The following is a 15,965-nucleotide window of genomic DNA, read 5'->3' as shown; positions in this document are numbered from 1 at the left end:
GCGTGAACTTTCGAGTGCAAGCACTCTTCGTCAGACTGTGATCTTCTTACAAACAAAAGCAGATAGAATGAGAGAGTAATTCACAGCACCTCATTGCAAGTTATAAAAGCTTTGCAACGGATTCAGTTGAAACAGGATTCTGGAATGCCAAAAGAATCTAAATCTTAAATTAAGGTGACCAGATTTTAACATTGGTAAAGAGGGACACCATTGAGCTGGGGGGGGGGGGTCTTGATTAAAAATGTGGTCTATATGAAGCAGCAAAAAGTTTCATAGAATGCATAGAACGCAAAAATAGTATTGTAATATATATATATATATTTAATTGCAACATAAGGACAATTTGCCAGGTGCCCCCAGATGTCCCTCCAAAAGTGGGACAATCTGATCACCTTATCTTAAATTCATCAGCCTGCTGTTCTCTTTTAAAAGCAGAGGGTTGAGAAATTTAACTCGGATGGTAAAATAAAATGGATAATGAAAAAAAAAGTGCAATTCTATACCATATTGTCTTCATCCTAGCTGAAGACTGGATTTGTTGAAATCTCCCATATAGCATGGGAGAAAGTAGACCATTGGTTCTTGCTAGTGTAAAAGCTCTATGTTGTTGCGGGATGATTAAATGATACAACTATTCAGCTAGAGGCTAAGAACTTGGTGCGATCCCCAGTCTGGTTGGGAATCTTCTGTTGTAAATTAGATTACTCAGTGATTGTTTATTCACAGCCTTTTTGAACTTGTTCTTTTCATGCTAGCAATCTGTGAGTTGTTCAGGAGCCAAAGCTACTTTTTTGAACTTCCCCCTTGCTCCATGGCATGGCATCATCAATGTTGTTGCCTGAAGGAGGAGGACTTGAACTTGTTAAGTGCTAGGTTTTTAAAAATGGTAGATGTCTTACAGCTCTGATAAATATATGACGCTCCCTTATGCTGAGTCAAACTTATCCATCCACCTAACCTAATCCTGCCTACTTTGAATAGTGCTCCTGAGATCCAAAAATTGAACTGGGCACTGGCTACGTATAAAGCCAGAGTTGTGGCCACAGAAACTTGCCATCTGTGGGATCTCCATGGGAAAGAATTCTGTATCTGTCAGCCATCTACAAGGGGACAGTGCTCTACATTCCCTTTCCGTTTGATGGTGGAACCCTAATGGAATAATTGAGGGTATTCCTCATTGCTTTAAAGATTGCCGTGGAGAGGCAGCTAGCCCTTAAAGGTATGTGGGAGTCATTTAGGCCTTTTTATATAGAGCCAGCTCTTGAGTCATGCCCAAGAAACAATGATGACATGGCAAGAGATATTACAATGCCAACATCTAATGACAGATCAGCAGCCTTTGTTCAGGCATATGGTTTGGGGGAATGCAGTTTACACCATTTCTGCCAGCAGCTGTGCGCGGGCAGATTCAGTGGAAGACTACATGCACTTCATAGGAGAAGTCCCATGCTTAAGCTTCTGCCTCTCCAGCTAACTCAAGTAGCAGGGATGATGTGGCAAAGTCGCCTGCCCAAGCAAACTCTCAGCCATTTTAGTTTGCTTATAAATACCTGATGGCAGAGGTTGGGAGTAGCCCACAGCGAGTTTAATATTCTGAGCCGGGAGTAAATGTCTGTGTGGTTATGGAGAGTAGTAAATAATTGAGTTTGATTAGGGAGAGGCACCTCATTATCCCCCCACCTGTGCCCAGCTGGTAGGGGAGGGTCGAAATGAAGCCATTAGCTGTCTCTCTTACTGGCATCTCCAAGCGCTCAAATACATCTGTGTCTTATTTTCTTTTCTGGCACAATCAGTCGAGCAAGCTAAGCAGGCATGACCGAATTTGGCAAGTTCCAAGGACTCTGGCAAAGTTATACAAGGAGAAGACGGAGGGCAGCCATTCTGGCTTCAGAAGTGGCCATTTGTCTAGTGAGCTGATAGCGTCTGGAATGGGACAAAAAAGGAGCGACTTTGATCCAGGGCTCCCCAGCAAATTGCCTTGATGCTCAAGCAGGATTTTTCTGCACTGAGTCTAACCTTGTGCTTGCCACCCTGCAAGGTGGCCTGTTCTTGGCCATTCTGCACAGACATGCCAACAGTTTAAAGGATTTTGTAATACACCCTCCTGGTGACTCCCAAGCTGAACACGCAAGGTCTCCGTTTCACCACTCGCTGCCTACCTAGATATATTGTTTGTAGCATGGCATGAGCATCATCCCTAATCAACATAAATGTGAAAGGAATGAGGGCAGAACGGAGTGCTAACTAGGACATCAGCTGCCGCTGAAAATGTAGTAGCCACTTCTCAGTAAAGTATAGCAAAAAAAGAATGATGCAGCATCATTGTATCTTGAGTGCTGCTTCTCTTCTTCCCACATTAGTGGTAGTCAGTGATGGAGAGTGGGAGCAGGGAAATGCACAACTTAATAGCAATTTGACATTACTTAGTAGCATGATTCAGGGTTGCCATTTTCAGCAGCAGCCCTGCCTGTTTGTCTGCATATTAACATCTAAGCCAGATACTAAACATGGATCGCCCATAGAGTTTCCAGGGGTTTTTTTTGTTTTAATTCTTTCAGGGAAAACTCAATTCAAACAAAGTATCTTTATCGAGAGTGCAGTCATTGTCTTCATTAGCTCCGATGGGTTGAGAGCTATATGCAGTTCAACAGAGAGTTTAGAGGAGAAAAGGCACATGTATCATTACATAGTTCCTGAACAGATTATCTACTGGAATATGTTGAGTTATTTAATTCTGATCTGCATATATTATCTCTTCTAATGTTCCCGAGTTATCTCTCTTTTCACTACCCACTGGAGAATGGCTGAAAGATCGTACCTTGGGGGGAATATTGTTTACCATTTTCAAATGTGGCACCTCCCCGAATGAATTTATTATTTGGGGGGAGGGGCAAATCACAGAAATGTTAATGAAGTCACATGACTTCCTTTGGAACTCAGTGAAGTCATTATGTGGCCAAATCGTATTGTATTGGCCCTGTAGCCCAGCGACATCAGCCCATTTATTACGCAATCCCTGTTTGACTGCAATCAGCCTTTTCGCGATCAGGGAAGAAATGGTTGCCTTGGGTGCTTTTCTAAATTAGAAAGGCAGAACATAAATATCCAGAACAAATACATTCCAAACGAAGAACCACGTTAGTCTCCGGAAGACTGAACATGAAAGAATGCTGTGGCACTTTAAAGACTAACTGAATTATAATGAAACTTTCAAAATAAATGAAAAAACTAAGGGGGGAAATAGCGTTGAAACCACAGCAACTAGGGGACAAAAAGAATAACAAGGCCAACCTTTATCCATTGCGTCTGAAGTTCATGCCCAGAATTAAACTTTGTTAGTATTAAATATGCCACTGAACTCAAACTCAGTTCCGTTGCTCCAGACCAATATGGCTACGCACATGAGTCTGTTTAATCCATTGTGTTTTTATGGAAATGTGCTCCCTCCTGCCTAATAAAACAGGAGGAATACTTGGCATAGCTTTCTTACGTTAACAGCTTCCGTGATAATTGTCAGACCTTTATTTTGTCACTAACGTTGATTAGAACCCATCTCTGACATACAAGCATATTTGAAAATGTGGGAGGGTGATCCTTGCTTTAATTATTGTTCAAGTCATGTGAATATCAAGGGATATAGATGAAATAAGCAATAACCCACATTTTATAGGCTCAATCAGATCAAAACTCCATGCAGGCTAGCAACCAATGGAGCATGTATGGGAGAACATTCTGAAATCCCAAATTTCTGTCTTGTATAGAGTTGCTGGATACTCCTAACTCACGTGAAGCCCACGCAGTAGTCAAAATTAACTTGAATCTACAGTTTTTTGCCTAAGGCATAAAAATACCTTGGGCCAGTCCATTACTGCTTCCATGTACTATAATACATGTACTTCCATGTACTGGAATCACACAACACATACTCACCCTTTTCATATTCCGTTCTTGTTCTGCATCTTGTCTTGATGGCCCCCCCTGGGACTGTAAGATCGGTTTTAATTTATTAAAAATGAAAAAAAAAATACCATCACCAGGCAAAAGGATACACTTGGAAGCTTCTAAGAGGCTATAGTGCGTCCAAAGCTATTGAACTGAGTGGAACTTTGACCTGGGATTTGGGACTTCCACCCAACATTCTTCTTACCAGTGCTGAGCTATTACAGAAATGTTTTGTGAACAGACTTGGAGGAAGAGAAGCAGCCTTTATTAAACGCCCCCCCCCCCCTCAGTTTTTCTCTGAGTGTTAACGGATTTGGCCAAGCCCAAGGATAAGGTGCGGCGCATTTTTCCGAGGTGCCAGAGTTCTCATTCGGCTCTCTCTCTCCCCCCTGTTCCCCCCCCCCTTTCCCTCTCCTGAACCTGCCACCCTGGCTCCAGCGCCGAGGCTGTAAAGGAAGATGGAAAGCCAAGTTACCTCAGAATGATCACTATCATTAACATTCACGGGGGGTTCACTCATCATTCCTGACTGCACAGACATGGCAGCCGCTATGAAGCGTCCACAGGTGTAGCACGATGATACATATTACATTGTGCCACAATGGATTTATGTATTCTGTAACAAAAGAAAAGTGTAATGAAAAAATACAGAAGGTAATCCTTTATTCCTCCACTGTGCAATTTATCAGTAATGCCGGTGGATGATAAGTGCCAGGGATTTTCCTTTGCTTGATTTAACCTTGTCACCCAGGTATGTTTTCGTAAAATGATTGGGAGGGAAGAAGGTTTAGGGGGAAGCCAACAGTAGGGGTTTCTCCTGGTCCAGTGTTCCAAAAATATATACACCGAGAAGAAAGTGCTGATCTTTAATTGGTGGGATGATGCCTGTGGTCATATTTACTCAGCAGAGACGCCTCATAATTTTTGGTCCCTTTTGTACATGCTAGAACTCAGGCCAGGCAATGAAACTGATTTGCTGTAGAATCGAGTGTGACAAAAGGAAGGAGACTCCTCACACCACAGGTGATTAACCTATCGAACCCAGTGCTTCAGAAAAGAGGTTGGTTCAAATGCAGTGGCCGTGAGAAAAGAATGTAAGATCACTGCTGGATGAGGCCATCCTATTCAGCATCCTATTTTCTACTGTAGTCAGCTGGGTCCCCCTAGAAATCCCACAAGTAGGCCCAGAGCTTCCCCTGTTGTAGTCTCCTGACAGCTGGTATTCAGAGGTAGGTTGCCTCTGGCCATGCCTAACCTCCATGAATAGTTCTCTGTTATAAAGGCCTCTAAAGATGATGATTAGAGCCTCTTGTGGCGCAGAGTGGTAAGGCAGCAGATATGCAGTCTGAAAGCTCTGCCCATGAGGCTGGGAGTTCGATCCCAGCAGCCGGCTCAGGGTTGACTCAGCCTTCCATCCTTCCGAGGTCGGTAAAATGAGTACCCAGCTTGCTGGGGGGTAAACGGTAATGACTGGGGAAGGCACTGGCAAACCACCCCGTATTGAGTCTGCCATGAAAACGCTGGAGGGCGTCACCCCAAGGGTCAGACATGACCCGGTGCTTGCACAGGGGATACCTTTACCTTTTACGATGATGATTAAGATAAAATAAGGACAGTGCACTAGATAGTCGTTACTAGATCCCAGCTAGGTACTAGGTACTGGGTCTCAGGGATAAAGTACAGGATCTGACTGCCCCCTTTGTGCCCTGTTTCTGAGCATTAAATGCATCTGCCTTGTCGGAAGACCACTGGACTAGCATAATAAAATCAGAGTCAAGTAGCACCTTTAAGACCAACCAAGATTTATTCAAGGCGCAAGCTTTCGAGTGCAAGCACTCTTCCTCAGACTAAGAACTCATTTGAATCTAAACTGGACTAGCATGCTCTGCCGTTTTTAAGGAGTTTCATGCTTTCTCTTGGGTTTTTAGAGTCCTTTACCTCCCACTTGTGAGTCAGGCGCCTGTGATGCGAGGGAGGGAGGAAAGAATGTCACAAGCTCCAAAATCTGTCTTGAGTAATTTTTACCAGACATTGTCAACTTTAATAGCTAAAACTTTAAAACAGAAACAGAAAGCAGCAGCTGAATGTTCTCTGCCTAACAGCCCATTCATTCCACAGCAATGCTGGGCAGTTTCAGGATTGCAGCACACACACATATATACTGCACAGTCTCATTCAGTGGCCAATTTTTAGTGAACATATTTATTAAAGTTGTCTATCTAAACAATGTGGGTTGGGGGGGGGAGAATAAATAAAGAAGGCGTAATAAGCAACAACCCTAGAAAGTGCTGCTAACATAGTGCCTCACCTTCCGGGGCTCAGGTGCCACAAGTTGCCAAGGATTGTGTGGCTTGCCTAGAAAGGAACAGGAGGAGCTTGTGGGATCCTAACCATGTTTTGGTATTGTGTGACTAAGCCTGGAAGGAGCTTTAAGACTTGCTCTTTTCTCTCACTCAGCACAGGCTAGTGAGTGACAAGTTTTCCTTTAAACCTAGTTCACAAACATCTTTTTGACCTCCTGGCAATCTGTGACTTGTTCTTCATTTGGAACTGAGCAACCTGACCCAGGTAAAAGTCTATCGTGTGTCGGTTCAAATGCAATGGCCAAGCATAGTGTCTTGAAACCCAGGAGAGGCAAGGGGAGGTGGGAGCATGGTGAACGCCATTTCCAGTAGGAGGTGGGCATCACATCTGAACCGTGCCCAGCATTCATGCCTCTATACTCCTGCCTGCCCCTTTTTCTGTACATTTCTGCCTGATTCCAGCTACTTAAGAAAAGAAGGCAAATCACTCCAAGGCACAGAGCCATATGTGGGGATTGTGCAGAGCGACTAATCCAGCTCACTGGGCTTGACTTGTGACACTCTAGACAGAAGGACTGGCAGCCACCAATGTACATGCAAACTCTTGGCCACTGCCAGATTTGAAGATTGAAGTCAGGAGAGAGAGGCCAAAGAGCAATATTTTAAAAACACAAGGCTTAAAAGAAATTAGCAGCATGACATAAAAAGTGGGTTGCAATCCAACTGTAAGGGAAGATGGGAAAAGGAGGATGTGACTGAAGAAGCAGTGTAGAAATTTGGAGTTCAGTAAGGGGAGTTGAATCAGAAGGGAGGGAGGGAGGGAGGGAGTCAAGGCATGATGCAGAACCAAGAGGTTGCAGTAGGAGGAATTACGGGGTGCTCAAGCCCCACGACATCTTCTGTAGTTAAAAGACCTTGAGCCAGGAATGCCACAGCAACCCAGCACAAGCTCTGGAGCACCAGTGCCATGGTCTTCCAGCAAACAGCTCCCCAAGCTAGGCCCTGATTGTCAGACCTAGACTCTTGACTGACGCTGTGAGTCTGCCTGGCCGGCCTCCAGAACAAACATCCCAACGTTTACAATCTCAAGCTGCACTTTCTATTCCACAGCCTTTGCCAAAGCCTCTCTTTACTGTACAGCTCCGCTAAATATAGGCAAATGTGTAGGGCTTTCTCCTCCCCCAACCCTCCCCAGCACTTCCCCCCCCCCCCATATTTTGCTTTGATCAGTTTAAATAAACTTTTCAAGATTGGTTCTGGGACAGGCTCCAGGTTCTGAGGTAAAGGATGGCCAAGGTTCAGCCATGATTCAGAGTTGCTCAGAGCAATTAAGTTGACAGTTCTCAGGCCACGGAGCTCACAGAGGACAGGCGTGTCCAAGTTAATATAGAATTGAATCCAGCAGGGTTTTTTCGAGCAGGGGGGGGGGGGTTCTTGAAAAAAGGCTATTTCTCCCAGTCATGGATAGGGGAGTGGGGAGAGCATGGGTAATAGGAAGAGCTTTTCAGCAGCACTGCAAGAAGCCAAGTTCTTTGCCATTTTATGTGCTGCTATATTTTCCCATCATATCTTCTCCTTTTGGTGTTCACTTGAAGAGCTTTCAAGGCCAGCGGTCACGATCAGCAGAATCAAAATTGTTGTTGTTTTATTATCTGGACTGAATGACTTCTGGGATCTTGGGGGGAGAGTGCACTCAGGAATTTCCCCATTTTGGGAGGGGGGGATCCTCTGCAATTAGGGGAAGAAAATATGTCACTAAGTGAACTCCTCCCCAATACACTAGGTTTCTGTGTACACGGAGTTGTTTTATAATAGGGGAGACATTTAAAGGTGCGATGTCACACCTCTTACAGCTTGACATGGAAAAGGCTTATCACTTGGCTGTGTTGTCATCAACTGGTCCTCTCTTTTGAGGCAATACATTTTATGAATGCTGTAAAACAACAGAGAGGTTTCCCCCCTGCTCATCTTTTCCTTTTCAGAGCTCTTTGCCTGCCTCCCATTGATTTACTTCTATAAAATGAGAGTCTTAAAGGTGCTACTGGACTCTATTGTGCTACTTCAGACCAACACGGCTACCCATTTGTATCTGATTTACTTCTTGTAAGACATTTTGTCCCACTTCTTCAGAGCACAGAGTGACTTACAAAAATAAATCAATTTCAACAATATTCTTAAAATAACATATAAATACTATAAATGTACTGCAGTGTATGTTTTTCTAGATTATGGTACTCCCCCACCCCAGCCCCGGCTGCACAGGCTTCCTCTCCGGCCAAGAGATCCGAGTGCACCGCGAGCCTCACCCCACGTGGCCAGAATCCAACTGTCTGTAGAAAGGATCCAGCACTATATGTACAGTGTTTTGACTTGACTGGTGTTTTAAAGGGGAGGGGGAAAGCACATTTATTGTCCACCGAGGCTGTAGGGGAAACGTTGGCACTTTCTAACCATGTCTCTAAAAACTCCGAATATTCCATAGCAGGAAGACCTAAAATGGGATGGACTTCTTGAAATCCTGAAGGTGTATACTTCCCTGCTCCTCTCCTGAGTGGCAAGACCATTTTTGCTGTCTCTGTATTGTTGCTACATGACAAAGTACTACAAGCTAGAGAGCTTACCACCCAAGGAAAGATTTAATGCAGTGAAGGCTGGCCAGTGTGATAATGAAGTAAGGTGCTCCTATGTAGCAAAAATAAAGCATTCCCTTTTGTTAGAGGTGACCAGATCTTCCAGCCACTCACAAAGTTAGAGGAGAGCAACACTTCTGCATTCCTCCTCCACGTGCAGTGCCACTGGACTTGCTGAAACTTTGTTCCTTGTCATCAGCAAACCCTCTGGAAGAGTACAGAGGGGCAAAATAGGGGGGCTGCCATTGGAAGAGGGAAATAGTTGGAGACTACTGCTCTCTCTTCTGGATGGATAAATCCCATTCCATCAGAGGAACCACACGGTTGGATACGCACCCCATTTTTATTTATTTTTCAATGCACAATATATGTGTCTGTCATGTTAGAATGGTGGTTTGGAAGCCCCATCCTCTTCAAGGGGAAAACCTTAATTGTCTGTCGTGGAACTTCTGTGCATTGCACAGGGAGTGTTCCAGAGCGTGCATTCGGTTCACTTGGGATACTGGCCAGCCCCGTTAGGCCTCAGCAATTTTAGTGTGCACCTGAAAGTACATCTAACACTGCTCTGAAGCTGTGCACGGTAAGGGAAGATCGGTAGGTGGTGCTAGTCCATCCTTGCCAATCCTCATATCATTGAGGAGAGAGACAAGATCAGCTGCTGAAGCGGAGCCCCACAGTACTCTCCCGCATGGTTTAGAAATCCCTGGACTTGAGTTATAGAATCATGCAGCAAAACTGTCTTTGGTTCATGGGCCCCATTTGTGTTGGAGTGGAATAGTAAACCACCTCAAGTTGCCCTGGCTTGGGTGCCAGTGAAACATCTGAGACTCTGTGCAGATGTTCGAGAGGTGCCATTGATTGGCAAGAACAAATCCCTGGCAGCCTTTGCTATGTTGATCTCATACATCTTGCTAGATAGGTCTCATTTTCTTCTGCTCGTGACGCCTCTGGGTCCAGAGCTGCACCTGGACTCCCAGGCGACAGGGACACATTCCAGATGTGCAGATGTGTTACTGTTTTAGCAAAAACAAAAGAGCCTCGTGGCACCTTAAAGACTAACAATTTCATCATGGCATGAGTTTTTGTAGGTTTAGTGCAGCTTTTAGAGCCGCATGAAGTCTGCAGGGTACACATTTCAAAAGTGTTTTTAAAATTATTTTAGGCACATCTGTGATATTTAGCAACTGTGATGTTTTCATGAACAGGGGAATAAAAAATCAAAATAAATAAGACCATTGCAAAAATGCATCATCCTATTCATATTAACTTACTGCATAGTAACAATTTATGGCAAAAATTCAAAGCAAATACAAGAGGAACAAGTATGTTGATTTTGTGTAGAGTTCAGTTGACTTCCTGCTGCCCCCGGAAGGCCTATGGTGCTCCCAAATGTATGCCAACTGCTCCTTTCTGTAGTGATAGAAACCATTCCTCATCATACTGAAGTCCTAGAGGAATATTTCTCCCTTCCTTTCCTGTCCTTGAAATCATTCCGCACTGGATAACAGTCCCAACATTGCCACAAGCTGCCCTCTGGTGACCATTTTGCAATAGCGTGGTCTGACCATTGTTTTCTGTGTCTTTCTCTCTTTCACACAGAAATGCTGCGCATGGATTCTCGCTTATCCAAGTGGACAGCATGAAGGTCACCATGAAGGACATCTTACAAAAGGCCTTGAAGCGGAGGAAGGGATCCCAGCGAGGCTCAGGTGGAAGCTCTTATCTCACTTGTTCTAAAAGGGGTGTTTCTTTGTCAGCATCTTGTTTCCATTTCTTCAAAATCTGTTTGTTGCTGAGGCCATAGAAAAATTCTAATTTGCTTTGCCCTGGGAGCAGCGTAAATAATCCCCTCCCAGCACATGTCCCAGCTCTTTTGTACCCATTGATTTGTCCTTTTCCAGGTATTTAAAAGGAGAGCTGCTAACCATGAGGGCGATGGCCTAGTATTGACAGCAAAACCCCAAATCTTGATTTTGCAATTATCATCTTGCTTGTTGCAAACGGCCTTGCCCCAGTAAAGACCAAAGGCTGATGTTCTTCTTCTGAGAGGCGTCGGAACAGTGAGCCGAGGTCTTAGCCTTTTCACAGCTTATGTATGGTTTTTTTAAGATTAGCGTCAGAAGTAAATAGGAATTGAAACTGTAAATCCGTAGCTGCGTCTCTGCCCAGTGTTGAAGTGTTTAATAATGGGTAAAATTGGGGCACTCCGTCGGAATGCCATCATCATCCCAAATGGCACAGGTGCCAAACCTCATGGTAGTTCTTTGGGAGCAAAGGTTCATTCTTATTAGCGGCCCTGGGGAAAGGATCTTGGGTTGCTTTTTTCTTGATTGCAGCTTTGAGGTAGGAAAAGGCTGAAAGTCTTTGTAGCGTCGGAGGAACCTGAGAAGGCTCAGCACACGGGGATGGTGTGCCAAAGACTCGGGCTTGTGGATTTTGGCATTCTGAAAGAGTGCCATCCTTGACCGCAGCCCTCTTGGGATTACTTGCGCATACGTCAACATGCATGTTTCAAAAAAATGTAATGTTTGATCCTGCTCATATTTCCAGTGACCCATTTTTGCAATCACAGGTATAGTGCATTTTCAAAGCCGGCACTGGGAGCCGTATTTTAACATCTCGTGTTTGTAAATCACATGACAGAGCCATTCAGATCAAAACATTTTCAACATTGTTCACATCTGTTCTGGATGCAGAACTCACGCCATTCAGGAATGACGTGCTTCAGAGTTAAGGTTTCAATACTTATTCCCCTTCTCTTGGAAGTATGCCCCGCCGAACCTAGAGGGATTATCTTCTACACGCAGAACTGGTCTGTAAAGCTTTTATTTATTTATTTCCTTTTTTGCAAAATGCTTTTAAAATCGTATTTGCAGAAAAGTAGTTCATTTTGTAACTATAGGCCTGTGCTTTCTGTCCAGGCTAGCAGGTATGTCCTTAAAGCTCCAAGGCTGAGAAAATCCTTCCCGACATAGGGAAATAATTATGGTGAGAAATGGCACGGGGTCTTGTCACGCCACAAAGAACTTTAATATAAACCTATCTTATAGACTAGGTGGAGATAAGCATCTTGTCTTGGTTAAATGAATGAAACACTCCTTATTCTGCCTCCCTTCCCCCCCCTCCCCCCATCTCGCCCTTTAGTTTTAACTGCATTGGAAAAAGAACATAATTCCACCGCACAGGGTTCTGTTTAGAAAAAGTAGTTGAGCACAACTCCCCCCCCCCCTTTTCTTCTTCTTCAAACGAGTCTATAATCTGTCACGGATTTAATTAGCTATCTTCAGATGAAAGCTGAAGTTTTAATAAAAGTTAGAAGAGATAACACAGCGAAGGACACGGATGAGCTGTCTCAAGGCCATATTCCAGGGGAACGATAAGAGCTGTAAAAAATGGCAGTAGAGAGCAATTGAATGAAGCAATGAAAATCTGATTCTCGTAAAAAAAAAAAAGAGAGAGAGAGCGAGAGAGAAAAGAACAGTGCTGTAAGGGGCGGTTGTAGAGGAGAACCTGCTAGCGTCTGCAAGCAATTTGGCCCCTCGCCAGACGTCATCGTTCACCCTCGGCTGTTGGCGGCTCAGTCCAGATGTGCCAGCCGCACGTTCCGGCTTTTGCCAGCTGACTGCACCGTTTGATAACCGGCTCTCCGGATGCCCATCGCTGGCCGCAGAGATAGAATTAGATGATGATGATCTTCCCACAAGTTGAGAGAGGAAACAATGCATATAAATCTTGATTTCATCTCAGCATGAGAAGTCTTTATCCATCATCACTCATAATGAACAAGTCGTTAGCTGCGATGAATGGTGTTCTGCTTTTTCCACTCTCCCCCCTCCAACACCTTTTCCCACCCCACCCCCTTTTGTTCACTTTTTGCCAGGTGACTTTTTATCTATTTCCTGGGGGTCAAACTTCTCTGGTTCCAGGGAATAGATAGAATGCTGGCTTAGCTGAACCGTTAAGTTGCCCCTTGCCTAGCTGATTAGAAGTGGCACCGTTTGCAGCCAAGTCTTCTGTTCAGATACTCATTGGGGGGCTAGTTTTTCCTTCAGCAAAAAGGTTCCTTCATCCAGCACTCCTGAAAGTTAGATGCCACTCTTGGGTCTTCGTGGCCTCATTTTCTGCCACTTTGAATGAGGTCATATAAAACAGTAGTCATCTCAGCTTCTTAACTTGCCTTATACATGCTTATGCCAGCAGGTTAAATTCCATCAGCCTTCTCTCCATCCCTCATGTTTTGTGTATTTGTGGGTGGAAATTGCACATACTTGTCTGTACATATTCATCCTTGATCTTCTTAAAAACATTTGTGAATTTGTGATTACCTGCTCTGGGATTAACGGGCCACTTTCAGCAGCCCCATCTGTTCCCTGGTTTGGACTGAAACACGCTGAATGCTTGCATTCAGCTTGCAAAACTCCTTTTTCGAAGTTTCCTGAATAGGAAAATGTATTTTTCTATGGAATATGCCCAGGGTAGCTTGAAAGAATCCTCATTGCTCTAAAAATGTTTTGCCTGTTTTCATTCGTTAGATGGCCCCTCAAAAAAAATTGCTTCACCTTCCCTGGACCACCTTCCTAGGCACATGGTGGAAGTAACTTCCCAGGCACACTGAAGACCCAGGTGTTTGTATGTAATAGAACTATCATTATGTGAACACCTTGTGCGGAGAGGAAGGGTAGGTGAATGTAAGCCACTTTGAAACTCTTTTGGATAGTAAAACACGGGCTATAAAAGCTTCTTCTTTTTATCTACCTTGTTGTTGTTGTTGTTGTTGTTGTTAAGCATTTATCTCTCTCAAATGCTCCTAGCTGAAACTTGCAAGGCAGGTGACAATAAATGGCCCATAATTTATTTTATTATTTATTATTTGATTTGTAGATTGCCCCTTTCTAGTCACAGTCCCGGGGGGGGGGGGGGTTACCAACATATAAAATCAAACATACATGGTTAAAATATAGTCAGTTTTAAAAATTAATTTCTATTTTAGGTATGAAATAAGAATAAAAATGCTCTGATAAGGTCCCCAGTGGGGGTTAAATAGACCATATATCCAAATTCATGTTCCCAGTTCTAGGTTCGGATGGCAGGGAGTGAGGCCGGCTCAGTTCTTATTGCATGCTTATGATGGCCTCAACCATATGCCTGGCGGAAGAGTGTCGTTTTGCAGGCCCTTCGGAACTTTGATCATTCCAATAGGTCCCAGATCTCTGCCGGCAGCTCGTTCCATTATATCAGGAAATACAATTAAAATAATTTAAATTGCAATAAGCAACCCATTTACAGCTGCTAACAAGTAAGATCCAACAACCCCTGCCCAAATAATTACCATGTAATATCACACAGACAACCCAGATTACAGTATTATGGTGCATTTATGCAATTTAGCAATAAAGTAGAAAACGGTTTTGCTTGTCTCCTGGGGCTGAGCTCATGTGTGAGTGGTGTGGAACTAGTGGGGAGGGAGCAGCAAGTTCCTTCCCGGCCCAAAGAAAATTGATGCTTGGGCCCCTGGATGACATCAGTTTTTATCAGCAAAGCTTAATTCATTGGATCCATAGACTGGAAAGGCGGTAGATAAAGTGCATGAGCGATATGAGTGCCTGCGTGTTTACAGTAAGTATGTTTACTGGTAAGCAGCATAGACAGCACTGTGGTTCATTTTTTGACACATGCTAAATAATCCCCGCCTTCTGCCAGTAAGCAACTGGCTCACTCCCTCACGCTGAAGCTCTGCCTTCTGTTTTTCAGCCAAAACCAAGACTGGCTGCAAAAGTGCCTTACGGACATTTGCACACACCCTCGAGGAGAGGGTTCTCCCTGAGGTCAGAACTGGGAGATTCCTGGCTCCTTGGCTGCCTCTCCCCTGGCTTCCCTGATATCACCGGATGACTGGGATGTTAGGGGGTTATGAGTTGATGTTTCTAGTTTCACCCAATAAGGTGTAACAATGACCTGTGCTCCAATCATTCTGAGGATGGGCGTGTCTTGTATTCACTTTTGATTTGTTATGGAAATATTAGAACACTTTGGAGAGTCAATGTGGTAATTCCGTGTCAGATTACAAGCTGGAAGCCGCAAGTTCAAATCCTCACTCTGCCACAGAAAGTTTCTTGGATGACTTTAGGCCCATCATACCCTCTCCACCTAACCTCCACCTCACCACAAGATTGTTGTGAGGATAATATGAGGAGAGGGTGATGTAAGCTGCTGTGGTTCCCCATGGGGGAGAAAGGGTGTAAATGAAGTAATTAAATAAATAACCCAGTCAAGTGGCGTCCAGTGCTAGCTGGCATGCCTGCCTGTCTTTCCGTCGATCTACTAAAGAAATAATACTCATTTCCAATCCAGATGTACAAATCATACATCAGCCACTGGATGATAGAGGAATTCCAACAGTAACAACAATCCCTGGAGCCTCAGGCTGCAGTGGACAAGGTTGTCAGCATTTGTTTCCTCCACATATGTGGTCCCGGAATAGGGTCTCTGACGATTCTCTTTAGGTTTCAGCCAAAGGAGCAGACAAGCCTTCTGGAATCCTCTACCCAAGCCACTGAGAGCTTTCAAGGCTAAGGCCAGGACTTTGATTTATCCTGGAAACAAATTGGAAGTCTATGGAAATCTTTTAATTCTGGAATCCAGCTAGCCAGATCCAGCCAATGAAGAAGAAGAAGAGTTGGTTCTTATATGCTGCTTTTCTCTTCCCGAAGGAGTCTCAAAGCGGCTTACAGTCGCCTTCCCATTCCTCTCCCCACAACAGACACCCTGTGAGGTGGGTGAGGCTGAGAGAGCCCTGATATCACTGCTCGGTCAGGGCAACAAAACACTGATTAGATCAGTCAGGGGTCAAAACCTGGGACTATCTTCATGCAGACCTATTTCTCTCCCAGTGAGCCATCATCCTGCCCCAGGGTATTAGCAAGTGGAGGAAAGGGTAACGTGTGGACCGTTGTTCTTTAAGCAGCAGTCAGTACAATCAGACATGCATTAATTTGCATGCTCATGCTCGGTCCCCTCATATGGAAACAGCACAATGAGCCCCTCAAAGAATGACATGTATTGGCCCCTTCTTAATGCAGGAGCTTCATCA

At 44.3% G+C, this 15,965-nt stretch overlaps 1 protein-coding gene across 2 annotated transcripts in view; it reads left to right on the top strand.

The window, feature by feature from the left end:
- MAPKAP1 (MAPK associated protein 1) overlaps positions 1-15,965 on the top strand; it is a 175,668-nt gene that overhangs the window by 90,292 nt on the left and 69,411 nt on the right. For both annotated transcript variants that reach the window (XM_077305441.1, XM_077305440.1), the window contains exon 7: positions 10,475-10,584. In XM_077305441.1, the coding sequence (XP_077161556.1) occupies positions 10,475-10,584 (110 nt within the window). The remainder of the gene's footprint in view (positions 1-10,474; positions 10,585-15,965) is intronic.

The sequence above is a fragment of the Paroedura picta genome, chromosome 12, assembly GCF_049243985.1.
Source record: "Paroedura picta isolate Pp20150507F chromosome 12, Ppicta_v3.0, whole genome shotgun sequence".
NCBI classification, from domain to species: domain Eukaryota; kingdom Metazoa; phylum Chordata; class Lepidosauria; order Squamata; family Gekkonidae; genus Paroedura; species Paroedura picta.
Note: the sequence above shows the minus strand (reverse complement) of the source record. Positions and strands in the feature narration are given on the sequence as shown.